This window comes from Ambystoma mexicanum, chromosome 12 (genome assembly GCF_040938575.1).
Source record: "Ambystoma mexicanum isolate Mex_15411 chromosome 12, UKY_AmexF1_1, whole genome shotgun sequence".
In the NCBI taxonomy this organism is placed as follows: domain Eukaryota; kingdom Metazoa; phylum Chordata; class Amphibia; order Caudata; family Ambystomatidae; genus Ambystoma; species Ambystoma mexicanum.
In genome coordinates this window covers 88,038,990-88,066,006 of record NC_090936.1, presented here as the reverse complement: position 1 = coordinate 88,066,006, position 27,017 = coordinate 88,038,990, and the positions used below count along the sequence as shown (strand labels likewise).

General features: G+C 47.0%; 1 protein-coding gene across 2 annotated transcripts in view; it reads left to right on the top strand.

Annotated features, from left to right (window-relative positions):
* Positions 1–27,017, top strand: part of FBXL13 (F-box and leucine rich repeat protein 13) — a 2,326,763-nt gene that overhangs the window by 807,267 nt on the left and 1,492,479 nt on the right. For both annotated transcript variants that reach the window (XM_069628059.1, XM_069628058.1), the window contains exon 8: positions 18,210–18,305. In XM_069628059.1, the coding sequence (XP_069484160.1) occupies positions 18,210–18,305 (96 nt within the window). The remainder of the gene's footprint in view (positions 1–18,209; positions 18,306–27,017) is intronic.

Here is a 27,017-nt window from a genome sequence, read left to right as displayed (position 1 = left end):
AGTATTTGTTTTGAGACAGGGAAACCCCTCTTAGAAGGTGGGTATAGTAAGGATCATTTTAACTTCAAAACAAAAGTCAGGTATGCCTGTGAGCCTGTCCATTCAACATCTTGTGCTCCATTTTAGTGCCATTTTTAAAATTCACACTTAGGTGTGCCTGTAAGTCTGTGCATTCACCATGTTGTGCTGCATTTTAGTGCCTTTATTTAAATTCGCACTTAGGTGTGCTTGTAAGTCTGTGCATTCAACATCCGGTGCACAATTTTATGCCTTTTTTGAAATGTGCACTTAGGTGTGCTTGTATGCCTGTGCATTCAACATCTTGTGCTGCATTTCACTGCCTTTTTTAATTCTCATTCAGGTGCGCTTTAAATGTGTGCATTGATTGATATATTTAGGTGAGGGCATAGTGGGATTTTAGATATAGATTAATAATGTTATTGTTGCAATATAATTATTGTATTAGCTTTTGTTAGTGTAATTCATTGAAACCTATGTGATGGAGTTATATTTTGTTGGAAATCTAATAAAAAGATCTTACAAATGTGTGCATTGACTGTCTTACATTGCACACCATCCCCATCGGTGCCTGCCTGGCTGCTAGGCCACCTGGTAAACTATTTGTTCATTGTGCAACTCTCATCTGTCTCTCGCTCTCCTCCACTACTCCCATGGCACTTTCTATCTCCCATATCTATTCCAATGGCTACTCCATCTCTTATCGTATCCCTGACAAAGTCTGGAAGAAAAATGCATAAAAGAGCTCTCCTGGCCTCTAACTCAGGCCTTCCTATTGCTGACACCTACGTCAATGCTACTTCCAGGCAGACGATTACTGACATCCTCATTTCTGCCCCCTCTCCTGACCTATGAATGCCCCACCTGGTCTCCACTCTCTCCCCTTTCTCCTCCTCACCCATTAATGGTGGCACCAGCTACTCTGAATGCTCGCTCTGCTGTCAAACACTCATCTGACATCTGTCTCCTTATCGAAGACTTTGACTTAGACATCTTCACTCTTACCGAGACCTGGTTCAATGCCAGCTCTGTCACTGCTCTTCACACTCTCCTCCCAAAGGCTACAAAATCTTCTCCAAACCCAGACCCAACAGGCCTGGAAGTGGATTGGCCCTGATCTTCTCTGAGTGGGTCCCTTCCTTCATCATACCTATACAATCCTACTCCTCTTTTGAATGTCTTGTCTGTAGGCGTGGGGTCTCGGCTACTCTCTCACCCTCGCCACTGTCTACAGGCCCCCTGCCCCATCTCTCTCTTCCTCTCTGAATGGGCCGGCCTCGCCTCCTCCCTCTCAACCTCTTCTTCCAATCTCCTCCTCCTTGGCGACTTCAACATCCACCTTGACTCCCTAGAATCATCCACCTCTCAGTTCCGTGTCCTCTGTGACTCCCTCCCTCTCTATCTCACTCTACTTCTCCATTCCGGCCTGACCCACTCTGCCGGTCACACTCTGGATGCCCTAATTTCTGGTGAAATCTCCCATCTCTAATCCAGTCACCACCCTCCTTTCTTGCTCTGACCGCTCTCTCATTTCCTCCTGCCTGGGCCCCTTGGCAACCTCTAGAACTGCCAGCCTTCTTTGCTGTCAGCCGACCCATGAAGTAAGTGTCAATCTCTGCTTTCGCCTCCACCTTCATCCGCCCTCCGACCCCCCCCTCTGACTCTGTCCATGCTAACCTGCATCTCTCCATCTCTAACACCTTTGACATCCTTGCCCCCGTCATGAGGATCCGCCTAAGACCTGCCTCCAAGAACACCAGCTGGTACGACTCTGACCTAGCATCTGTGAAATTCAAGTGCTGAGTTGCTGAATGGAAGTGGCAGACCCTGGGTTTACCTCAGACAAACTGGCCTGCCGCCGGCTCCAAAGGCAATATCGCTTCTCTATCCGCCCCAAGAAGCAGGCCCACATCCAAGCTTGCATCTCTGCAGCCACTAACAACACAGCCGAACTTTTCAAAATCTGAAAGGAACTCGCCAATCCAGCTGCAGTCTCCACCTCTCTCCTTCCTTCCCATTTCACATCAAAAACTCAGGACATCTTGTCCTCACTTTCCTCCACCCCATCTTCTCTCCCGCACCAGCTCCCCTGCCACCGTTGGCTCCCCTCCTTCCTCCACCCTCACTCTCCTACATCCTGCCCATAGCACCGGATGAGGTCTCTAAAGTGGTCCGCTCTATGAAGGTCTCCTCCAAACAGACGCTCCGCTGCTCTTCCAAAACCATTAAGGGCAACATCTCCTCTCTCACCCTGGCTCTTGCTGACCTTTGTAACCACTCCTTCACCACTGGCTCTTTCCCTCTATCCCCCAAGTACTCCCCTGGGCACCCACTCTTAAAAAAGCCATCTGCTGACCCCTCCTGCTAACTATCGGATCTGTGTGATTTGTTCGAGTTAATTTGAGTGTGGTGGAATCAATCTAATTTTGTTTTCTTGATTTTTGGTAGTTTTTGCCGGAAATATATGTGGGGTGATCCCCGCAGCGCTCCCCAATCCCCCATATTAATGATTACCCTAAACCCACCCCCACACATATTTGTGGCAAAAACTGTCACCCAAAAATTCAATCAAATCCACCACGATCAAATTAGCTACGGTCAAATTGGGTAATACCATTTCCACTACTCCCTTCCTGGGTAAACTCTTGAAGAAGCTGGTCTTCCCCAAACCGACCCTCCACACCGATCTTGTTGGTTGCCTTCGTGACCATCCATCTGGATTCCAAGCATCCTTGCAATTCAAGACCCTTTGCATCATCCACAAGACCTTCTGTGGCCTGGGACCCCACTATCTCCAACTTTCCCTCCCTAAATATTCGCCAACTAGAGCCCTACTCTTTTCTTACTCCAACTCTTTGACTGTGAAACGCTCCTCCAAGCAGAGAGTGGGGGGCAGGTCTTTTTGGAACAGCCTCCCTGCCACTCTGACTTGAGCCGGACCTCCTTAAGTTCGGGAAACTGCTCAAAACTCTGCTGTTCTCTAGTTCTTTCCCTTCCCTGTTAATCACCCCACTGCCACTGTGACTGGTTGCCTGATCTTCCTGAATCTCACAGTATTCCAGGCCCTTCTTCCCAGTCGATAACTGCACCACCCTCCCACTGCACTGCCCTTGCAGGCCACTGCTTGCGGCTCTGCATCATACCCTTGCGAGTCGCATGCTCCAGCACTTAGCCTGAGGTTCTCCTCCTTGGCTCCCCCTAGCATTTCCTTCCCAGACCGTCCATCAGCACTTGTTCACTCCTCTACTCCCCCCTCCTCCTTCCTTATCTCCTGCACTTCTCCTTGCTGCAATTGCATGTCTGAATGCCACAAGGCCTAGTAGGACGATGACTGTATTTGACTGTTTTCGCCATTGTGATCTCCCCTGTTTCCTTCCCATTTAGCCTTGTGGCGCTTTGAAACACAATTCTGTTATAAAAGCCATATAAGATATTGTGCAGGTTTAAGTGGTGTCCAATTGCGCTGGGACCTACGTTTTGGGATTGCAAGGGCAGCTGTGTGGCCAGTGGTCTCTGGTAAACCATGAACCATAGAACATGTAAGATATCTGCATACCACCAGCTCTTCGCCCGAAACATTTTAGTACATTTCAATTATAGTACATGATAGTGTTTCCAAATCTATTTATAACACAATTCATGATATTCTTCATCCATAAGTTTATTCTCTAGAAGTCCTAGTTGAACAGCCAGCACGTGTTTCGACAGAATAGTCTTTTTCAAGGCTAGGCTCTCCATTCAACGTGATCGTATAATGAATGGATGGCAAAAATCTTCCTGATTGGGGTAATTGCCCAGAAGTTACATAAACATTTCAGGAGGATATTTGCCATCCATTGATTATATGATTGCGTTGAATGGAGAGCCTAGCCTTGAAAAAGACGATTCTGTCGAAACACGTGTTGGCTGTTCAATTGGGACTCATAGAGAATAAACGTATGGATGAAGAATATAATGAATTGTGTTATGAATAGATTTGGAAACACTATAATGTACAATAATTGAAATTTACTAACAATTTTCGAGCATAGCACGAAGAGCTGGCGGTACGCAGGTATCGGTTGTATAAGGCGCCTAACAAATGCTCAATAAAATAAAAAAAGAACCACAACCATGTTGTGTCAGAAAATGTCTTCGATACCCTTAGAATATGCACAGATTATAAACCTTTGCAGTCTCGCTGAAATATATTGACTACATGATAAAATTATCGGAATAGAAAAAATGTCAGTGACGACGTGCCTGCTCCAACCTTATGTACACATACAATGAATATTCTGTTCATCTTCACATCTGTGTGTTTTGTCATTTTGAAAAGGGAGGCTGTTTCTTTCCCCTTTGTCTTGCTTAGTATGTGAATCATTTTTGATGGGTTTGGGGTCATCCTTTGAGGGTTTCATGAATTTGGCAATGTATAATGATCCTGGGCACCTTCTTTATAAACGAGTAGAGGTCTTTTAGACACAAGCTTTCTGCAGAGTTTAGTGACCAGAGTAATATTTGTCACAGATGAAGCAAGGGTCAGTCCAAGGCTCTGTGGCATTTCAAGGGTTTTTATTGAAAATGTAGTGGGCCCAATGGTTGTCCCTGTCTCATTTCAAAGCACCTCTTGCCTAGCCCAAACGTCCTTAGCCCAAGCTTTAGCATATAGCGATTGTTTCTCCCTCAGTATGCTATTTGCTAAAATTAACTCAGATGTCAGCTTAAAAGCCCTTGCCTTTATCTCACTAGATTCCCTCAAGGACTTCCTAACTTTCCCTACTCTAGCCACTGGTTGTCCTACTCGGATATGCAATTGTGCCTTACAGATGCCATGTTTGATTCAGGTGTTTTCTGTAGCGCTCACTCTCTCGTCTCCCTCTCCTATCCTCTCTTCAACTCCCCTTTCTTGACTCTACCCTCACTCATCTCTCGGGCTGTCACTCGCCTCCACCCTTTGATGTTACTATCTACTCTCCACTGTCACTGTTCTTTCCTACTCCACTCATACTCCCTCCTCGACACCACTACTCCCTCCTCCCCACTACCAATCCCCCCTCCACGCCATCACTCCCCCTCTACACTGCTACTCCCATCTCCACACTATCAATCCCTCCTCCACACTACCACGCACTCCTCCACACTTCTGCTACTCAGATATCCTCCTTGCACTCAGTACCATTCACTCCATAGTTACTAGTCCTTACATACATTAATTCTCCTACCCATACTTGCCACAGTAACTCTCTCTCTCTCTCTCTCTCTCTCCCACTCTCTCTCCCTCTCTCTCTCTCTCTCTCTCTCTCCCCCACTCTCTCTCCCACTCCCACTCCAGTACCACTTTAACTCTGTAGCCAGTTCCCTGCACACACTGATGCTCCTTCCTTCCACTGGTCTTTTTTTTTCAACCACCACCACACCCGAATAACCTGCCCTTCCTATGGTTTCCTTATATCCCCCTCTCTTTCTCTGCAATGGCTCTCTGTCTCTGGCCATCTCTTCCATATCCGGGCATGTTGAAGAATCAAAAAGCTATAAGTATCGGGCTGAGCCACGCCCACTTCATCAATGCAGTGTGATGAATCCTGTAGAGTCATCACCAAACCCCAGCCTAAAGTCCCCTCCCATGTGGCCAGGGGAAGGCAGCCGCTACCTGATCCTGACCCTGAGGGTGTTATTCTGAGGGTGAATCACATGGGAGGAGATGGCTGTCGGGTGGGAGGTGATGGATCTGACAGGAGAGACACAGTGGTCTCCCCCTTTCTGGAAGAGGACCCCTGATTCCTGAGTTTCTAATGGCATATTTTCTTTATTCAGAACCCTTTGGTTGTAAGAACTTAAAACCTGCTTCAGTTTAACATCTCGAGCAGAACTTTGTTCATTTATCACCAGTATATAATGCCTCTAAAACATATTTGACATCTGATGTTTATGATAATTGTCATGTAGACAAAAAGTGTTTCATTATGCAATCTAAAACCATGTGAAAATCTTGTGGCCTCCAATTCCCAGAAAGCTTTGAGTACTGGGACGAAGAAGAGTGGGGACTTAATACAGAGTAACAACAAAGCCAAGTGTAACGTGCGGTCTAGTCGTCAATCATTCAGTCAGCTGCGCGAGACATTTAAACTCAGAAAGTACCTGCAGTCGAAGGAAGGTGAAGGCGACGTGGAAGCAAGCTGCAGAGTGCGGGAAGCGGATCCAGAGGCAGAACGGCAGAGACGAGCCATGCTGGTGAGCAGAGACGCTTGCAGGCAGCTGCCTGGAGGTGTAAGGTGCCGGAGGAGAGGAGCTTTGGTACTTTCTTAGCTGAAGCCTTAAAGGGACCGCTTCAGGCACCGCACGACCAGAGAGATAAGTTCCTGGCGAATGGAAAAGGTTCCATCGGCAAAGCAACCAGGAGCCAATGAAGGAAACTAAAGAGACCCGGCCTGGTGGCGGAAGCCTGCCGAAGAGATATACTCTACTTCAAATGCACGTAGTGCCAGTGAGTCGACCCAGAGGAGCTGGGGGCTCCGGGACGTGCCCACAAGTTATTGAATACTTGGGAACCTATTTTTAAGTAAATTCAAATAAAAAGGGGAAAGTGGTATAACTCCCCTCCTATGAGATGTCATTTTGGGCAAACATGGAAACCGCATTACTATGAACCAAAAGACTTTAAAGAAGAGATCCAAAGGCAACACCTGTACAATTCTCCTTATCTGAAATGTCAATTTGGGGAAATTGGGAACAAGCAATGCCAAAAGTCAATCTTTATTGAAAAGGAAGTTGACCAACAGAACTTGAGAAAACCTCCATATATGGAATGCCAGTGTGGGGGAAGTTGGAACAAGTTGTAACTATGGTCAACAAAGCTCAATTATTGAAGAGGCATAATTGAGTCATACTTTAAAAAGGAAAGTGAGTATTGCGGACAGACCTGATGCAGGATGTATATCAGGTGGTGATCCTTTTGGGAAAAGATATTCCTGGCAGGAAAGTAAATCAGGATATCTGTTCAGTTGGGGAGTTCCTGGCAAGGGAGTACACCGCTAAATCCAATCTTGTGTTAAAGTACTTTGTCATGTTAAACCTTCGTTGAAATGGAACATTTATTTTGCCAGTCTGAAAATGAAGAAAGACTCTCTTAATTCCAACCAGTGTGTGGAAAAATATTTTGTTTGGTCATTCTGAAAAGCACAAAATACTTAGTTTTGGTATAATGCATCCTGTGTTGTAGAAAGAACATTTGCTTTGTCATCCCGAAGAGAACATTAAGTGAAAGTCATTTTCAGTAACAAAATATTGCTGAAATGGAACATTCTAAATACATTTCTTGAAACAGTCCAGGGGTAAGTGAACCAGCCCTGAATACAATACTTGCTTGGTTAAACTTTCATATATATATATGCAAAATAGCATACAAAATAGCTCTGTCCCTCCCTATAGTGTGAGGGACAGAGCTATTTTGGACACAAGGCCAATTGGCTTTAGTTTTAGTTTCATAGGCAGGGGACACTCTCTTTTGGATAGAGAAAGATAGGCATTCCTCCAAACCCCTTTTCTTTTAATAAACATGGCTAATGTTGAGAACATTACAACTTTGTGTCGTTCCCTCATTGCTGACCCCTCACAGCAGGCTCACATCGGAACAACTGTGGCGGCCCGAGAAGGCAATTGTTTGTATTTCGGTTTAGGGGACCTGTTCCAGGTGGGCCTATATAAGTTCCATTTAGGAGGGGTTTATGCTCCCCCAGTGCAGTCCCTGGTGGTTTACGGCACTCGCTAACTGCTGCATATGCTTGCGGCTGTCACTCAGCAGCACCAGGCAGTTCCTCTGTCTGCCACATAGAGCACTGCAGTGTCTCCTCTCTCTGTATCTCTCTGCTGGTTTTACTCTTTTGACATCAGTATGCTGAAGATGGGTTTTGGTTGCAGATGGTCAGGTCTCGGTTCTTCTGTTGCTGGTGTAGGGCTCTGGAGAACAGCTCACTGCAATGTCTTATTGCATACAGATGATGTATCTCTCGAACAAACAAAATAACACTGGCAAGCATCTTGTCAAGGAGGCATGGTGCGAGTGGACTGCTAAAAAAAATAAGCTGTCACAAGGGGAGCAGGAATTGGGGTCTTTTTAACTGCCGCCGTCAACCTCGGGCAGGACAGCAGCATCGCAGTCTATCACCCAGTGACTTTCTTTTTCTATTGCAGGACCTATCACCCAGAGAGCAGCTAGTACACCTGCAGTGAACACTCCAAGAGAAACCAACCAAGAAGCAGAATGATCCATGCAGCAGCATGGATCATTTGTGCTGCTAGACAACTTGCTCCGGAAAAGACAACACAGCGAACTGGAGTGCTCTATCACAATCCACCTACCAATAACAAACATGCGCAAACCCGGGTGCAGATTTTCAGGCAAGACTGAGGTTCATTCAAACATAATGCTTGCCTGCAGGTGGGCTGCACGGCGGCAACCTCAGCAGTCTGGAATGCCTGAAAAAAACGGAGGATTCGTTCATGAACTTGGACATTCATTGTAACAGGCCTTTATGGTAGAGGAACAATGGTACTGCAAATGGAAAGGGCGAAAATGATGGCCCTTTTTTAATCTTTACCTGTAACGTCTCCCCACGGGATGAACAATCAGCTGTTGACCAGAGGAACGAGGGGAGGACGTGAGCCAAAGGAGGTGGACGCAGAGGATAAAATAGATGGCAGGAGACAGGAAGGTGTTGGTTCTTTGGGTGAGGTCAAGGGAAGAGCAGACAGACCAGGAGACAAGCATGAGGTATGACAGAGCAGAGGAGCATGGAGATTTATTGAAGAAGTGTGCAAGTTGAGGTCTTGGTTGGTGGGAGCGAGTGGTACAGGAGTTTGAGTGTGTGTGTGATATTAGTAGTGGGAGAGTAGGAAGTGAAAGCAAGGTGACTGAAGGAGTGAAAAGAGAGTGATTGTGGGAGGAGTGGATGGAGTGTAGTGTTAAGGAAGTGTAGCATACAGGGGTAGTAGTGGTGTGGAGAAAGGTGTAGGGTTGTGGAGAGGGGCCAAGTAGTGCTGTGGAGAGAAAGAGAGGAATGTTGGTGGTGAAAGGGGGGAAGTAGTGTGGATAGGGGATAGCGTGGAGAGACAAGTAGTAATAGCAGGGAAAGAGTTAGTAGGGGGTGTAGAAAGAAGAGGCAGCAGAGGTGAGAGAGTAAGGGGGAGTAGGATCGGAGGGTGGAGGCTGGTAGTAAGAAGAGGAATATTGGAGGTACAGAAGAAGAAAGCGGTTTGGAGAGAGAGTGAGAGAGGGAAGAAGGTGGGTCAAGTAGGAGGGGGAGAGTGTAGGAGGAGAGGGGAGTGTGACCTGCTATGTCATCTCCTCCTCCTTTGGTTCTTTTTTTACCTCTTCCCCTTTTGGCTTACTTCCACCTCATGCTTTCTCCTCATCTCCCTCCTCCTGACTCACCACTATCTTCTAAAGTCTCCTCATCTCCTCTTGCTCTCTCACCACCTCCTTATATTGCCCCTCCTCCTGACATTGGCCCTCCTCCTCTTCCTCTTCTCTTACCACTTCCTCCTAATACCTCCTCTCTCACATATTGTTTGACCACCTCCTTCTGATATCGCATGTTCTGTTTGTTTTTTCACCACCTCCTTCTCTAGCTGTCTTCCTCCTCCAGCTCTTTGTTTCTAAAGTGCTTAGTCACCTCCCCTCCAAATCACCCTGTCTCCTCTCTTCCACACCAGCAACCCCTGTTGAGAAGCACATTCCGCCTTTCTCAGCGGCTTACATAGCAGAAGGATGTGGGCTTCCTGTGTGTACAGTGCCGATCCGAGGGCCCTCTTCATGTGCATGCTGATATAACCGAGCTGTTTGTTGGGGCCGCATAGAATCCTGGGAGTTGTAGTCCTTTGGTGGGGGCTTGTGTTGGATGCCATGGCAACTGCCAGTCCGCTGCTTCCCCATGTTGTTTCCATGAAGTGCTGGGCTTCGGCACACAGACCTTGACGTAGTGCTAGTGGCCCCTCCAGTCCCTGTTTCGTTCTTCAAAGCCAATTGATGTTCTGTCAGGTCTCCCTCCACCCCCCTTCAAAATTTGAATAGATTGACAAAAATGATAGATCAGAGCAAGAGGACAAAATATCCATTCATTCTTCCAGACAATTTCATTTGGTCATGTTCAAGGCTATGCAAGCTCTGGATGTATCACCTCCTTAGAAGCCTACTGCTTATGGTATTTGTTCAGTTTCGGTTGATTTGGTTGAATCTATTTGGTAGTTGGCGAATTGGTCGAATAATTATTTTTTTGACAGGTTAATTTTCTGCATATATATGGGGGGTGACCCCCGTGAAACCCCCCCAACGCTTCTACATTAATTATATCCCTTAACCCACACCCCACATATATATGCAGCAAAATGTGTTACAAAAATTGCGACCATATGTCCAGCGCAGTAATATGCCAATCCCATTTTGTCTAGATCATCATCTTCTATTCTACACAAACACCTTTCGGCAATGCTCATTTTTATTATGCAGAAGGTAGTACAAAATTGGTTGCGACCTCCTTCAGGCCCCATTATAGCAAATTCCTCAACTCTGCATAGAAAACCCATGTGAGGCAGGCATGGTATCAAGAGAGACACAGACTCAAAAATAAGTTTGAAAACCTTTATTATTACACGTTGTAGAGTTGGTGTAATGCCTAACTGGAGCGAACTCTAATAGGGTTGTTCCCTTAACTGATGCTTCTAAGGGCCGTCGATGTCCTTAAGTCCAAAACAAAAGTCTGTCTGTGTCAAAATCTATGCTTGCCCTCACTCTTAAAACATGTAAAGATGTTAGGTCATCTTACAGAAAAATTGTTTTTCAAAAAGAAATGCAAACCAAGGCTGGTTTCAGGTAGCCTTACCGTCCAGTTTAGTTCTGCCAGTTTGAAAATAGTTCAACTCAAAAGGGGTGCCCTCGGGATCTCCCAGGAAGGGCTCTTGCAGCAGGTCAATATAGTTCACAATGTCTCTGGGTCTCTTGTGGTTCCCTTCCCCAAGCGGTTACACCTCTGGTTCCAAAAGAAGACGGTTCCCTTCCCCAGGTCTAGGCCTCTCTCCTTTAAAAAATCTCTCTCACAGTTTCTGTTGGGCCTCTCAGGGTTCCCTTCCCCAAGCCAAGGACCCTTTTGTCTCAAACAAAGATTCACTTAAAAGTTCACCAACACAAAACACCAAAGGTTCACCTTGTCAGGATGCACCTCTTATAGCACAGTTCCTTCTTGTGAGATTGCAATAGTCTTTCATTCACTTCTGAGGATTTTGCCCCCACTTCACTCTCAGTGTAGCTCCCCCTTTGGTCAATATAGGGCAGTATCAGAAACGTTTGGGAACCCAGGGCTTTTGCTCTTCCCATGTGCGACTACTCTGATTTCTGGCTCCTCTCCTTACAATCTTTACTTTTCTTCTGGCACCTTTTTCTTCCTATGTCTCTTTCACTCTGTCCTTGTTTTTCCCACCTTTCATCTGTCATATGTGCCTCTTGCACACTTCTTTTACTTTGCCTTGCTTCTTGGACCTTTTCCTTTTCTATTTTGGGGCAATCACACCCTCTCTTTGCTTTTGCCTTCCTCAAAATGATTAACTTTTTTTCTGCTTTCTCGCTGCTCACACACCTTTATTTCTTCTGCTTTCTTTTGCCTTTCTCACTTTGCCGCTCTGTCACTGTTCTCGCTGTAGCCACCCACACACTACAGAGTTTCTCTCTCGAAACTCACACCGTAGCACGGCGCTGGTGGGCAATCTCGTCGGATATATGGGTCGAGGTCAGGGTCTCACCACCTGCTCCTCAGACACCCGTGGGACTGACACATGTCCCAGGGGAATGTGCACTGGCCTGCCCAGTCCGGCTCCTTGGAAACATGGCTCCCTCGCCACGCTGCAGCCCTTCTATACATGGGTCAGCGTCCTGGCATTCCATTCTCCTCCAGATCCTCCGGGCTCCCACAGCGGCTTCCACGGCCCATCCAGCAACCCCAGCTCGCTAATTTCTCTTGGCAGAACCACACCTTTTATACCCTAACTGGGAGTCAAGTGGAGTCAGGTGTGAATGGTTAATGTCAGATGCCTGACCGTGCCTGAGTCTATTAACGGGACAACCTAGTGGTGGAGTGTAGTAGGCCTCTCCCCACATCTTCCTCTTCACAGTGTTGTTCCGAAGGGTAATCTTTATAACTGTCGGTTGCCGCTTCCATGTCCCACTATATGTTGGAAAGGGGGAGATGGGGTGATATTGAAAATGTTGTTTGTAGGCTGAATAATCATAGGGTGATTGAAAGAGGAGAAAAGAGAATCCTCTGGCCTTGTTTTTATACAACTGGGGTGATTCCCCTTTTTTAAGGTTAGTCTCTGCCCCTGGTACCCTGTCATGAAAGTACTGGTCTTGACAGCACACGCTATGATCTGAAATTGCCTGCTTCTATTCTGGTACAATACTAGCCTCCCTTTTAGATCGGGGACAGCGGGACTTGCATATCCCATGAAGGCTTCAGGGATTTCTTCCTCTTCGCCTCTTGTCCCTTTGGGTACTGTGTCTCACCTGGGATCCTCCCATGAGTGCAACCCCGGACTCCGATCCTCCCTCCCAGGTTTGGGATCCACAAGAGATTGCGCTCCCCATGCCACCTGAATAGAGGATTGTCAGGGTCTACCTGGGAGAATACCCCCAAGTTTCTCACAACTCCTAAAAACCTGCCTTTTGTCGTAATGGGAAATCTTCCAGCATAATCCACAGTAGTGTTGGTAGCCCTGTTAAAAGGCAAAGGTCCAGCTCAGAACCCCTCTTCATTCTTGACAAAGACACATAGACTTGGAAATCTCAAGGTAGGAAGATGTGTCGAAATTCCACGCTAGCTCTTAGGCAGATTATTGCTACCGTTGTTCTGGTGGGATATATCATCCAAATCTGGGAAACTCTAGAGAAGGTTAGAGATTTGCTTCCTCCTGATGCACAATAACTCTTCTTTTGGTTGGCTAAGGATCTCACTGAAATATCTTCTAGAGCCCTTAATTCCTCAGTCTGCATGCACAGGCTTGCTTTCCATGAAGACCATGTCACTACATTCTGACATCCAGGACAAAGTTACGGAGCTGCAATTTCGATATAAAGAACTTTGTCATGAACCATCATCTGCGTCCCTTCTGGACTTCCTGGTCAATGACCCATAGGGGATTGAATACAGTGATCCTTCCAACATGGCCGATTGAAACAGAATGCTGCTGGCCAGTCTCTACGCTCCACGCTGTACGCTCTACAAAACAGACACGCCCCGCGGCTCTGCGCATCTCAACGCTACCGCTTGCTGTAGTTGAACGTGTGTTGCCGGAGTTCGCTCGGGGCTTTCTTCTGATTCCTGGTTCCCGGTTCCTTGAATCCCCCTTCCTTCATCCCATTCCTCTACCTTACCTCCGAACTTCCTGGATTTTCTTCCGCGCTCGGGTCATAGCGTTCCGTGCCTCCGAGTGTGAACTTCACTCCTTCCTGGTATCCACCCTGGACTTTTGAACGTTCCCGGAAGTTGGATAGCGAACCTCACGCTGGAATCCGAGGACCAGCGCTCCGGTTTGTACAAATCCCAGACCGTGAGAAAGAAGACATCACAAAAGGTCGCAAGCAAACAACAAAAACAGGTGAGAAAGGGAGAGACTTGTGACAACCTTGTTTTTTCCTTCGACGGATGAAGTCCTTCAAACATGCATAACTGGTGCTGCGACTGCCAAATCTGTGAGCGCGATTTCTTCTTCTTCTAAATCAGGATTTCAGCCCTCTCTGGCTTCCAAGGCTATCTTAGGTCTTCTCCAGAGTTAGTGCAGGAAATTCAAAATATTATCTTCCTGAATTCTATAGAGGTTGTTTCAGAGAAAGAAAGGGGCCTTTGCTTCTATTCCTGCTACTCCAAAGGAAAAAGCAGGGGTCAGGCCCATTCTAGATGTCTGAGAACTCAATGAGTTTCTTCCTTTAGAAACATTTCACAAGATAACCCTAACTCAAATTCTAGAGGCCCTCTAGGTGGGGGGCAATGGTTTACATCAAAAGACCTTCAGGACACTCATTTCATGTTGGTCAGAAGGGAACACTGCCATTTACTCTGTGCAAGTGAGCACTATCGGTACAGACGCCTTCCGCTCTGCCTAAATGTAGCTCCTAGATACTTCATGAAAGTACTGTTGGTTGTGACGTCTCACCTTCATTGTCAGTAAAATATGTCCAGTCACTTGGTCATGTGCAACACTCTTCACGTCCTGCCATTTTCAATCACCATGAAAAAGTCATGCCCGCCCCATTCCTTCTCAGGGTGATGATGGAGAACAACAGTCTGTCTGACATATGTATTGTAGAAGCTGATGGGGCTCAATACCCTATGGAATACTTTCAGTTTGGAATGATTGGGGAAGTCCCTCTGTGCCCCCACTTTCTCTCGTCTTTGATTAACTTTCTACTTTCATGCAATGGCACAACTTCAGTTTTATTATGGTAGCGCCTTAGTGCAGCATAGGGGAGCAGTGATTCACCCTTGTCTTCCATTACTAATCTTGAACCTATAGTTTCTGAAGCACTGGCTTACTTTAGCTTGGGGATTTCTAAAGCTGGCATATCCATTATTTGCACAGCAAAGAAAGATTCTACAAGGAGGCAGTAAAAGAGCAAATGGTCAGGTTTTGCCATTGGGCCCTGTCTGAGAATATCAATCCTCTTCAAGCTTGGCGATATAACAGGCCTTCGGATCCACACCAGCAAGCACTACCTTTCGACCATTGCTGCTTACCATAACTCTCCCATAGAGACTGTCTCCTTAAAGAATGAGTTCGTCAGGATGCATTTTGATGTTCTCTTTTTCCCTCTTCACTTTGCCCTACTCTCACTATCCAGCTCAAATTTCTACTCTCACCATCTGGTCTTGCCCGGGTTTGACCTGGACCTCTGGAACCTTCCTGTGCCTCTGAACTGTTCATGTCCTTCTCCGTCTGACTCATGCTACCTGATGTTCCCATCTTTTTCTTTTCAGTACGACCCACACCTCTTTCCTCTCTCCATTCACCTCATTCCCCAAAAGCTTCACCTTTTTAAGAGCTGGCCTGCCCTAATTGGCTCCCCCAGTACTCTCATGTCTCTCGGACCTACTCTATAACACCAGCCTCTGCTGCCTGCATTTTTCTCCAGTCTCTATCTTTTTACAGCCCTGAGGCTCTTGCTCCTGCAAGTCACAATGAGCAACTGGGGCTGTGTGTTTTATACTGTGCACTCTTCTACCCCAGCTTGGATTTTCAGTTTTCTGGTTGTCCCTAAGTGCATCTGATGCTGCTTTGGTCTCCATTGGACTCAAGCCTATAACTGGCCTGTCCGCCATCTTGGATATTATGTTCGTACTCTAATCCTTCTTGCTGCCTCATGTACTGAGCTGAGGTCTCATCTGCTTCCCGCATGTGAATTGAAGACTGCAAACACTCTGGGCAAGGTTCATGAACACGTTGTTTATATTTCCATTCTGCATGCATGGTTTCTGCTATGTATTCTCAGGGTTCTGAAGTTTGGGATTGAGTTCACTGCAGGTCCCGCAAACTCTGTGAGATAGCTTCTTTGATATAGCATGTGAATCTTGGGGTAAGTCAGAAACAGAAGGTGGACAATTCATGGTGAGGTATGGAAAAAAGTTTATTTCAGTGTAGACGTTCTTGCTCTAAAACCCCATCAATCTAGTTCCTAATCCTCAGAAAAGTAAAGCTGCCCTCTGTCCAGAAACCTATCCAGACTGACCATAGGAAAGATAACTATAAACCAATATGGCTTAGGGCTTCCCGCCCGACTGGGTGGCTTCTGACCGACATTGTGTGGTCCCAACTGAATGTCACGTCGTAATTCGAGGGCGTTTTCTCTCTTTTTTTTTTTTAAACTTTATTTTTCGGTTGCAATTCACAATACACACGCATGAACCACTCCGTGGTGATGGATATACATGTTATATACTTTGCTTTCTCCCATACATATACCTATATAAAACAACATCACAATTTATAATATTAAACGTTTGTTGCCGGGGTTAAGGCACACATTTCAGTGGGTATCGTCCTCTTCCGAGTTAGGTGGGGTGGTGCGAAGGTAAGTCCTGAACGCTGACCAAATGTCTTTAGGTCTGCACGGAGAGGGGACCAGACCTCTGTACGCTTCTTCACATTCGGGCGTTTTCCCTTTTGACAATTCCATCATGGATCAGTTCTCCAAGGGCTCCTGCCCATGGTGTAAAGAGAAATAAATGTCTCTAGGACTTTGACCCTATGGTTTGGCTTGTGTTTCAGCAAAAGTCCTTCAAATGTCCTTTGTTGGCCAAGCCCCTCTCAGCCTGATTCGGAACGCCTTTGGTTCCAGCCCCTCCATGCGGTCTCAGGTTCTCTAACCCATTGTGGGGTCTCCACTCTCTCAGCCCCACTTGGACTATTTTCTCTCTTAACCTCTCTCAGGTTCTTTGGGCTCTCAGCCCCTTCTGTTGTCTGCTTTTCCAATCCTGCATGAGGTAATTCAGTTCTTGCCCCGTCCGGGGATGTATGCCGGTTTGGCCCATCTTAGGCCTTTCCTTCTCTCACCCCGGCTTGGGGTGTGTGAACTAACCATTTTGTTTCGGGCTGTATGGCGGCTACGGCCCTCCTGGGCCTTCCATTCTCTCTTGGGGTATGTGAAAACTTTCCCATCTCGGGCAGTATGGCAGTTTGGACCCTCCTGGGCCTTCTGGTCTTTTTCCCCAGCTTGGTGTCTTCCCTGGCCAGTCCGCGCTCATCTCGGGTCCCCTGGTGTACCGCTTACCTGTTTCATGGTGGAGCGTTCCTCACTGGAGGAATCGGCATGGTTCCTGCTTCTCTGGTTCCCACCGGGGTAGTGCGCTTCTTTCCAGCGGGTAGTGCGGGTGCCTGTCGACCATGTCACAGGCAATCGTGTCACTTCTTGGCACTGTGTGGCTGAGCTTCTGGAGCTCCTGACCTGACAGTAGGGAGCGGTGCTCCCCGGTCTTCCTTGCTTTTCAATGCTCTGCACTGTCTGCATCGAATGTCTCCTTGACACTACCACAAAAGGGGGATGGGCCCTCCTCTGCTTCTTGGCTTTCGTTCCTCCTTGTGTCGCTGATATGCTCCTTTGACATCTGTCTCTGAAAGGATCTGAAGCAATACATTGGTTTTGTGAGGATAGCAGCATTGGGTCAGAAACCAAGACAGGTCCAACATTTTCATAGTGATTTGAGGCAATCCCCAAATACCCAATGAAGACATTGCCTTCCTCAGATAAGGGAGGGTGGTACATATCCCTGCTAGGGGTCAGCCTGTCCTCTAAGTGGGGTCACCCCAAGTTGGATGCCACTTGACCTTTCCTCTAGGAGGTGTGTAGCATAGCGGGCCCACTTCCCTAGTCCAAAAGGGAGTAGCTCACCTTTGGAGAGAGGGGACAAATTCCTTGGATTCGTCACTAGTTGCAACTGTTTATAAACATACTTTACTGTCATCAAGGGAATGGGAATGGCATCTGTTTTCCGTGCTGAAGCTTTGGGTTTGCTCAGAGGGAGATTAAGGAGCATTAGTCCCCATCTAGATCTCACAAGTGGTTTGGGCAGGGTCAAGGTTTAAGAGCGCATCTGCCCTAATTGATGGAGTGGTAGGACTACAGCACTGTTCTTGTCCCCTGCCATATGACGGGGTCCAAAGTTGGGTGACCAATGGGTCCTCTGCATACCGAACCCCCCAACCCCTCAGCCTAATATCCACTGGCTCTGAGTGACACCCGGCCCTCTCGGTCACCAACTTGTGGTAGCCCGGAAACAGGCAGGGGACTTCCTCATAGCCGTTGAAGAAAGCATTGCTGTAATTAAAAGTCACTGATTTCTGCACATAACTGCACCCACCAGAACTCCACCATTTTACTTTCCTCTGCACTTTGTCAATTTGTCTGAGCTTAATTTGGAAATGTGGTCTAGAGTAAATGCAAGTGAATTATATTTCCAGTAGATAATACGCCACAGATTGGTTTTTAATGATTTAGAAGTTTGTAATTTGTAGCTAGTTGATTTAAAATACCATCTCTACTTTTCCTTAAATTGGCTAATGTTGGTGTGATAAGCAAACCTCTTTAAAAAGAATAAGGAGCCTGCATGTTTATTGGTTTGGTAGGATTGTTTTGTAAAAATGTGTTTCATTTTCTTATTTCCTTTCTGGTCTAGATCTTCAGCTATGTGGACATAATTGATCTAGCAAGGTGTGCTCAAGTTTGTCGATCATGGAAGATAATAACACAAACGAGTTCTCTTTGGAGCAGTGTAAGTTTATGTATTTTACAACTACACAATAGCCACTTAAATGTAGAATCCAGTGTACTTAGAAGATGAAGGAAAATCACCATACATTTTAATGATATGAAATAGATGGCTTTATTAACAACGCGTTCAATTGTGATGTATTATCTGCTAGATGAAAGCTTTAGTCAGAAACTTCAGCAGCAAAGAACAGCTTACCCCCTGCAGTGATGAATCTAGAGAGGTTATCACTAACTTCCTGGGGAAAGTCTTCCCCCCCATGTGGCCAGAGAAGGGCAGAAACTACCTAACTCCGACCCTAGGGCTGGCTATCTGTGGGAGGACCACATCGGGGGGGGGGGGGAGACCAACCTTGTTTGAGTGAAGATGGCTCACTATAAGATAAAAGTCACCACTCATTGCCTTCCCAGCTATTTATGGCATATTGTCATATGGAACTTCCAGTTAAAAACCATAGATAAACACATACACATACTTGTTCCTATGGGCCTGCTGGGACGAGGAAGAGGGCCCGAGTAATGAAGATCACACCCACCGAGAACCACACAGTGCACGCTAGATGTTCTGCACAGCTGACCAATGCTGGGAACTGTAAAACACCTGACAAGCTGAGAAGTTGCAGACGCAGCAAACTCGAAGCCGGTTTGGGAAACCAGAGGAATGCCGAACAGACCGAAGAGCAGGCGAGATTGTGGCAGCGTCGGAAGAAGAGGCTCCGAGACCAGAGGTCCACTGCACGGAAGTAAGGAGCAAGAGATGATCTACTGGGAGAGCCGCTGCAGTGCGAGGACCGGGGAGCCTATGCGACGCTGGCCAGAAGATGAAGTTTACCAATGGGCCACGCACAGACCGCAGAGAATGCTGACGCAACCAGGAGAGACATGTGAACCCACACAGGGAAAGTGGCGAACCGGGGCGCTTTCGAAGCATAGACTGCACACCAATTAAAAGTAACCCGAGCAGGGGATCTGGGGGAATCTGGCAAGCATGTGAATTTGTGAATGAAAGGCGGGGCAAAGGCCGAATACTTGAATGGAAAAGAATATGAACATATGAGAGTGTTACCAACCTTTGGCAAAGTCCTGTCAGGAGAGTATACCAGGCACCTTGAATGCAAGTCTGGGATGTGATGAATCCTGCGTGGTCATCACAGAATCCCGGCCTAAAGTCCCCTCCCATGTGGCCATGTAAAGGCAGATGCTAGCTGATCCTAAACCTGGGGGTGGTGGTAGGGGGGAGGAAAACATGGGAGGAGAAGGCTTTCAAGGGAATGTGGTCTCTCCTTCAGGAGGGATGAGATATTCATCCTCTTCTGAGGATGAAGTTTCCCTAATTCCTGAATACTTAATGGCATGTTGTAACAGTAGGGCCTCCCCTCCCAGATTTACCCAAGGTGCCAAGTACAAAACCTCTTTTTGTAAACATGGAAATGATATATGATATGATAGGTTATTTATAATGCGCTTAATACCCAGAGGTTTCTAAGCGCGGACCCGGGGATCGAACCTGTGTTGCTCCGTGTCGTCTTGCTTCCAAGGCGAGCACGTTGCCCCTGATCTATCTTATAGAGACGAGTCAGGATCAGGGAGTTACACAGCTACTTATTATAGTGATAATTCTACATTGTGTTTGAATTGTAGACCCAAGAACAAACCATTATTTCCTAAATCCTATAAATCCCCCAAACAGACTGAATTAAATAATTTTTAAATGAATAAGAACATTATGGACTTCAAGTCCCATAATGCTCTTGGTCCTGAGACAAGGAAGAGGGGTCCAGAGTTACCAAACTGTGGTGAGCGGTCTAGTGGTTGTAATGACCCACACCTGAGCAGGACATTTAAAGATGTAAAGGCCTTTCAGGTGCGGGCCATTAGGAAGAAGCAGAAGACTGAGCCACTGCTGTGCTGACAGGGGGACGCCGTATCAAGAAAGTGGCAGAAGTCGGGAATCCTAGAAGATGCAGAGTACGCGCAGCGGGAAGCGGTACAGAGGCCAGCTGTACTGAGGGAGAGAGAAGCTCTCCGTGTCCTGCATTCCGCTCTGGTGTGTGGCGTACACCGGAGTGTGTTCGGAGCAGAGAGAGAGGACATACCAGTGAGTTAGCCTTCTATAGGTGACCCAGGGTTCTCCGAAGTAGACCGCTGTACCAGGAAAGCGGAGGTGCTAGACCATCCAGGCACCACTAGCAATAAAAGATCTAAAATGCTGCAGCCAATAAAGGATGCAAATCTGCTTACGTCAGAGATCAAGGTTTTTCTGAATGACTTAGATGGGATTGAGGGTGCAGAAGGAAAGGAGGTGGGGAAGAAGAGTTAAGGTATGCCAGCACGGGATGCAAGGGTAGAAGTTCCAGCCAGAGCAACAATTTCCAATTGTGTAACAATAAATAAAGACCTAGATCTGATTGATCTATGTGATTATGAGCCATTGGTAAAAGTAAATGTCCCGGGAAAGGTCAGAAAACTGGTGGGGAAACAAGATTGGTTGGCCCCCTTTGAAGTGTCACAATCTTCTTGACAAGTAGATTGGGGAAAACTACCAGTTCAGAGCAAATGATAATGTTAGGGGCCAGGAAGCGCTAATGCCTAATACCATAGAAATCTACTAGAAACCATTATCGCCTGAAAGTGGGCTTAAAGAACAAACAGTCCCAGTAATAGTCCAACAACAGAAGATCCCTGCCAACACCCCAATAAAAGTTCAAAACATTAAGCCCCCTATTATTCACCGAATTGGTGCAGGTTTAAATATGAATGGATTGCTAGATGTACCCACAATTGTTCCTTCGTTAGTTCTATCGGATGTTCTTTCTTCCTTAAACCTGGCTTTCCAGGCAAGAGATCCCCAGGCTAACTCCCAAAGAACACATGGAAGGAAAGAAGATCGTGTGATTTGTAAAGTCGGGGCTAAAAGTAAGAGGAAGGTTAAAATTGATTGGAATATAAAAAGGGGGGCTTTAGGGACTACTCCAAGAAGGGGAGACAATTGTTCTAGCTAAAACCATAAAAGAACTGATTGCTAAAGAGTTAAAAAAAAAGAGCTGGTAGAGGTATTTATACCCAAAATAGGGCACCTGTTAAAGGACACCCTGGCAGAGATAAAAGAGATAAAATCTAAGGTGATTAAGCTAGGCTGGCGAAATCTCAAGAGGTTCCAAGGGCGCAAAACTTTGCTCAACATGACATTGCCCTAAGTAGTATGCCCAATATGGGAAAAGGCGCTAGGAATCTAGGGACCAGTTGGAATGACAATCTAAATAGCGCCCCTAGGAACAATAACTGGGTATTTGATGGCTCATCAGTCGCTAGGGCTCCCCCACTGACAGGCCCGAATGCTATAGCCTTGGAAAATTTCCTGCTAAATGAGTTAAAAAGGAAAGGCACAAACATATCACCAAGGAGTGATCCCCGTCCCTCAGTATTGATGATGACAGTGCCACTAAAGGGCCAGGGTCTGTACGTGGACCAGGAGAGCCTTAAGAATAAATGTATACATTGGCTGCGAGATGTAAAATGATTTTGCTCAGTCATGAGAGATGACTTGGTCTTTTGCCAAAGAGCTAGGTGGCCAAATTCCAACTTAGATTATATCCAGATTTTCCTTCGCTCATAGTCGCTTGTAGAGTGCCTATTAAGTATGGATTGCAGGGTTCTTTCGGTGGGAAAGGTATCAGTTGCTTTGAGAGCACCAGACTATCTAGAAACACTTGGGAACTGTGCTCCACCTAACAGCAGGAGCAGCAGTGAAGCAAGGAGCAATTGGGATAGACCACTTGTTCCATCTGGTCACCTGAGGAGGGATATGGATCCAAGTCCACATCAATACGGCCAAAGAGGCAATACAGATGATGTAGATTGACTGTGAGTAGGAAGGGGAAGAGCTCCCAGGGAGGCGGGGAGGGGGGATTCTCACTGGTGTCGTGGAATATTGCGGGATTAAATAGACTATTGGATAATGAGGACTGGGTAAACTATGTGCAAGATTTTAAATTAATTGTAATTCAGGAAACCTGGTGCTCTTCCCTGAAGCATCTTCAAGGGTACCAAACATTTTCGAGCCAGCGATAAAAGGGAAGACCGTGTGGTGGATTGTTAATTTGGATAGAGGTGGGTTTGGGTTGGAGGACTGAAGTAAAATATACAAAAGCCACAGACCTGCAATGGCTTTCTATTACTACCGGGGTCAAGGAAACATTAGATCTTTTTAATAGCTTTAATAGGCCCTCCCTTTAAACTGGCATGGAGACTCTCCACTGCCTTTAGGGAGTGTATTGATTCAACAACAGGGATTAACAATAGGGGTGGGGGAATGACACTAGTAGCTGGAGATTGTAACATACAAATCAAACCAGTGGGGTTGTTGAACGATCTCTGGGAAGACCAGGATTTGACCTGGGATATTCTGGATGCAATAGACACAGTGCCAGCAAGGCTACATCGTGTCACAGTAGAAACAACTTGCCTACTGCATAGCCTAAATTTGTGAGAATGCAATGGGCGTCTTTCTAAGGACGAGCCAGCAAATTTAACATTTAAGGGCAATCATGGCTCATCGCTCATTGATATTTTAGTGACAGGGGGTGCCTGGACTAAGGTCATGGACTTTGAAATCCAGCAAAGAACAGAGAGCGACCATCTGCCCCTCGTGAATCAAATTGGTAGTAGGGTACAAAAGGTAGCAAAATCTGAAGTACCAAGATTTGCACATTCATTACGGATGGCTGGCCACGCTTGCAAATCAGTGAAGTGGTCTAAGTTGATCTCACAGAATGGGAAACAAGATCTTTACAAATCAATCATATGTAATATAGAATCTATTTGTAACCCGGAAATGGATGATCACTTGGCACTAGTGGAGTTTGAAAATATGAAAAACAACCTTCTACCCCATGTCTCCGAGCACAAGAGGCATATTAGAAAGAAAACGCTGCAAAAAAATGAGTGGAATGATGAAGAATGGAGGTTGGCCAAAAAAGCTGTTCTGGCCTGTATTAATTCAAAGGGGGCAGTAGATACAAACCAACGACGACAGGCCCGTCTGGAGTATAAAAAGCTGATTGCCATCAAAACGAATGATTCCGAATGATAGTTATCTATAAAAACCTGAGAGGAGAACAAACATCTAACTGTTGTATAGGGGAAGAGGAATGGCATTCTCACTTCGAGACCCTGTATGGGGGAGAGGTGTACATTGCTGTTGCAGAGGTACGGCCCAAGAAAGCTGATAATTTGAGCGATGGTCCACAGAGTGTGTCATTAAAGTATATGGTGCAGGTAATTAAGTCCCAAAAAGGAGGTAAGGCAGCTAGGCCAGACCTTATACCAGTGGATCTATTTAAGGATGAACTAGCCATCTGGGCCCGATCCTGTACCGGATATTTAATGCAAAAATTAGGGAGGGTGTGATCCCAGAGTTATGGTGCAGGGCTACTATAATCCCCATCTATAAAAAAGGAGGGAGGGAAAGCCTGGCCAATTACTGTCCAATATCCCTTTTGGACAGCATAGGGAAATTGTTTGGGAAAATCATCCTAATGAAACTGCAACTTTGGGCCGACATCAACAAGGCAATAAGTGATTTGCAAGCAAGATTCCGGAAAAATAAAAACTATAGAGAGTTACTTCCTATTGCACATGCTAATACATGATAATACAGAAATACACGGTGTTGAAGCATATGAAATTGTATGCCGTGTTCCTCGATCTGAGGACAGATTTTGATTCCGTTGCTAGAGAAAAGCTCTGGTCCGGGCCCATCTGATCAGACTAATGAGGCTTCTGTATACAGGTAGCAAAACCTCAGTGCGTTATGGGCTAAGAGGGGAATTGACAGAGGATTTTGATGTTACAGGGGGGGTGCGCCAGCGTTGCCCTATGGCACCTGTTTTATTTAATCTATATATCCAGGAAATTGATTGTCTGCTCACAGAATGTCATGACTGTCCAGAATTAGATAAGGATAAAATACCTGCCCTATTCTACGCCGACTATGCAGTAATCCTGGCAACTACCCCGCAATGGCTGGCAGAATCACTGGTATTGCTTGTACAAAAGTGCAGGAATTGGAGCTGCACCTGAACACCGATGAGACAAAATGCAAGGTGTTCAGGCCCAGGTTTTGCGAAAAGTAGATCTTTAAATTTGGGGGTGAAAGGAAATCAAATAGAGCAGGTAAAAGTGTTCGACTACTTGGGGATCCGGTTCCAAGAAACAGATGGGTGGGTGGCACAAGTGAATCGTACGGCTACCACCCTCGATAAGTACAGGGGTCTATAGTTGCATTCAATGCAAGGCATGGTCATGGCGCAATTTCCCCAGCGCTAGATTTGCATGGAAAACGGGCAGTGCCTGCCGCCCTATATGGGGCCGAACTGTGGGTGCACGGAATTCTGGACAAATTGTCCTTAGTTGAGGCTAAATTCCTGAAAAAACATGTTCTCCTAGCTAAAAGTACCCCAAACGCATTGTTTTTCTGGAGTTGGGGGTAACTCCAGTGGCTTCTCTGGCATCACTAGGCCCGGCTTTACTATGTCTGAGACTTTGGGATAAGGAGGGTCTGGTAAAATACAGAGAAGCACTGATTCATGTAATGTCCTTGGAGGGAGGGAAATCCCTAGAGTGGGTTTGCCATGTAAAGAAGGCTCTCTGGGAACTGGATGGTGTTAATCTATGGAAGAACCGCCAAAACCAGTCCCCGCGCATTAGAAAGGAGTTAAGGTCATGTGCTATAGAAAAAACCAAGGATCCAGTGGTGGCCAATGCAAGTACGTTAAAATTGGCCCCCGCATATCTCAAACTTTGGTCGCTGAGCAGGAAATACTATCAAGACTACACCTCCCCACCCCCTCCAAGAAATCTCTATGTCCAAGTGAGATTGGGGACCCTCCAAGTGGCAAGTTTTACGACTAATTGGAAAGAATTGAACTCTGACAAGTGTACAATGTGCGGGGGGAGAATAGAAACTATGCTACATTTCGAGGGGATTGGTTCCTCCGACGTATTCCACATCTATGACGGGTAATCACCACAGCTGTGCTGCTTCGGAAAATGTTCTCAGCGTCTGCGTCGATGACGTTGATACGCTGTCCTCGAGGGCCTCCGTCAAGCCAACGTCACCGAATTTTATAAGTAGGACGCATGAAGCCCGTAGCCTCAGTTCCGTTTTTTCCGCGAACATGTTTGCTTCGGAGATCTCGGTGCGCCTCGGTTCTTCTGTTATTTCGGTTCTTTGAACTTGGTATTTTGTGAAGATATCATGTCTTCGTCTTCTTCTACCCTGCGGTCGGTATTCAAGAAGTGTCGGGACTGCGGTTCCAAGATGTCACTTACGGACCCGCACAACGTCTGCCTCTGGTGCCTCGGCGAGGACCACGCCACCGATGACTGTGACGATTGCCAGTTGTTAACGTCGAAGGCCTTGTGGGAGCGGAAGAAGAAGCTTTCTGTAGGTAGGGTTTCCAAACCCCGAAAGTCAAAATCCTCTGGGCTTTTGACCGACAATTCGAGGGGCGACTCTCCGTGTCGTTGACGCAAGTCCAGGGGGTCTCGGTCCCGGAGTGGTTCCCGCCATTCCTCTGCCTCCTTGAGGCACTTGCAGAAGCGCCGTCACAGGTCGCCTTCCTCGTCCGAGGACTCCGCCAGACGGCGGGTAGCTTGTCCTACCAAGCATTCCTCTCCTGCGGAATGGGACGCATTTCATAAGGAAATGATGGCGATTTTCGAGTCGCAGGGCTCCGTTCCGGCCACGCCTTAGAGAGAAGCCAGCAAGGAACGTGCTAGAGCCACCCTTCGCACGCCTTTGGGCTCGGGCGGTTGGCACAATCACTGATGCCCTCGAGACCGGTGGAGCATGTGAGGTCTACTATTAAGACGTCGACGCCATCAGCGCCATGTCCGTCGAGGGACTCTCTCGAGGCTCCGCCTCCATCTCTGAGGAAGTCATCGATGCCATCGGCGCCGAGGCCGTCTAAGGACACGCTCGGAGCACCGCCCTCGAGGCCTGTGTCGAAGCCACCGGCATCACGCTCGATGTCAACGCCGATTCCGTCAACGCCCTCAACGCCTTTTGTGGAGGCTGTACCGGCGGTACCCCGTGCATCGGTGGAGACTCTGAGGAAGGCACTGAAGAAGTCAGTGAGGCCTGTCTTTGAACCTTTTTCTGTGCCCTCAGCCAGGGAGTTATTCCAGCCTCTGGAGTATATCTCTGAGGTGGATGAAGGGTCTGAGGAAGGTTTGGTTCCTGATGAGGTTCCTGACGACTTGTTATCTGGTCATAGCCAGTTGGAAGACCTGTGTCAGTCTTTGCACGATGCCAGTGGTCTTGATACCTCCGCAGAGGTTGAGTTTGGCAGGCCTGAGCCTGGTACGCATGCTGAATCTTCGTACAGGCGCCTCATGTGGAGGGTGACAGAGTACTTGGGGTGGTCTGCACCACCAGTGGATTTTCTGCAGGATGACCCGACAGATATCCTTGACCAAGGTTCACCCACTCACCCGGTGCTGCCATTTCATATGGCTTTACAGAGAAGGGTGGCGGCAGCTTGGACTGCTCCGGAGAGTCTCCCAGCAGTGAGCAAGTCGTTGACGAAAAAATACCGCCCAGCCAGTAGCGACCCCTGCTACTTGACTACGCACCCCACTCCGGGGAGTTTGGTGGTGCAGGCGGCTGCGGCCCCAGCAAAGCAGGCATCGTACCCTACCATCCCTCCTGATA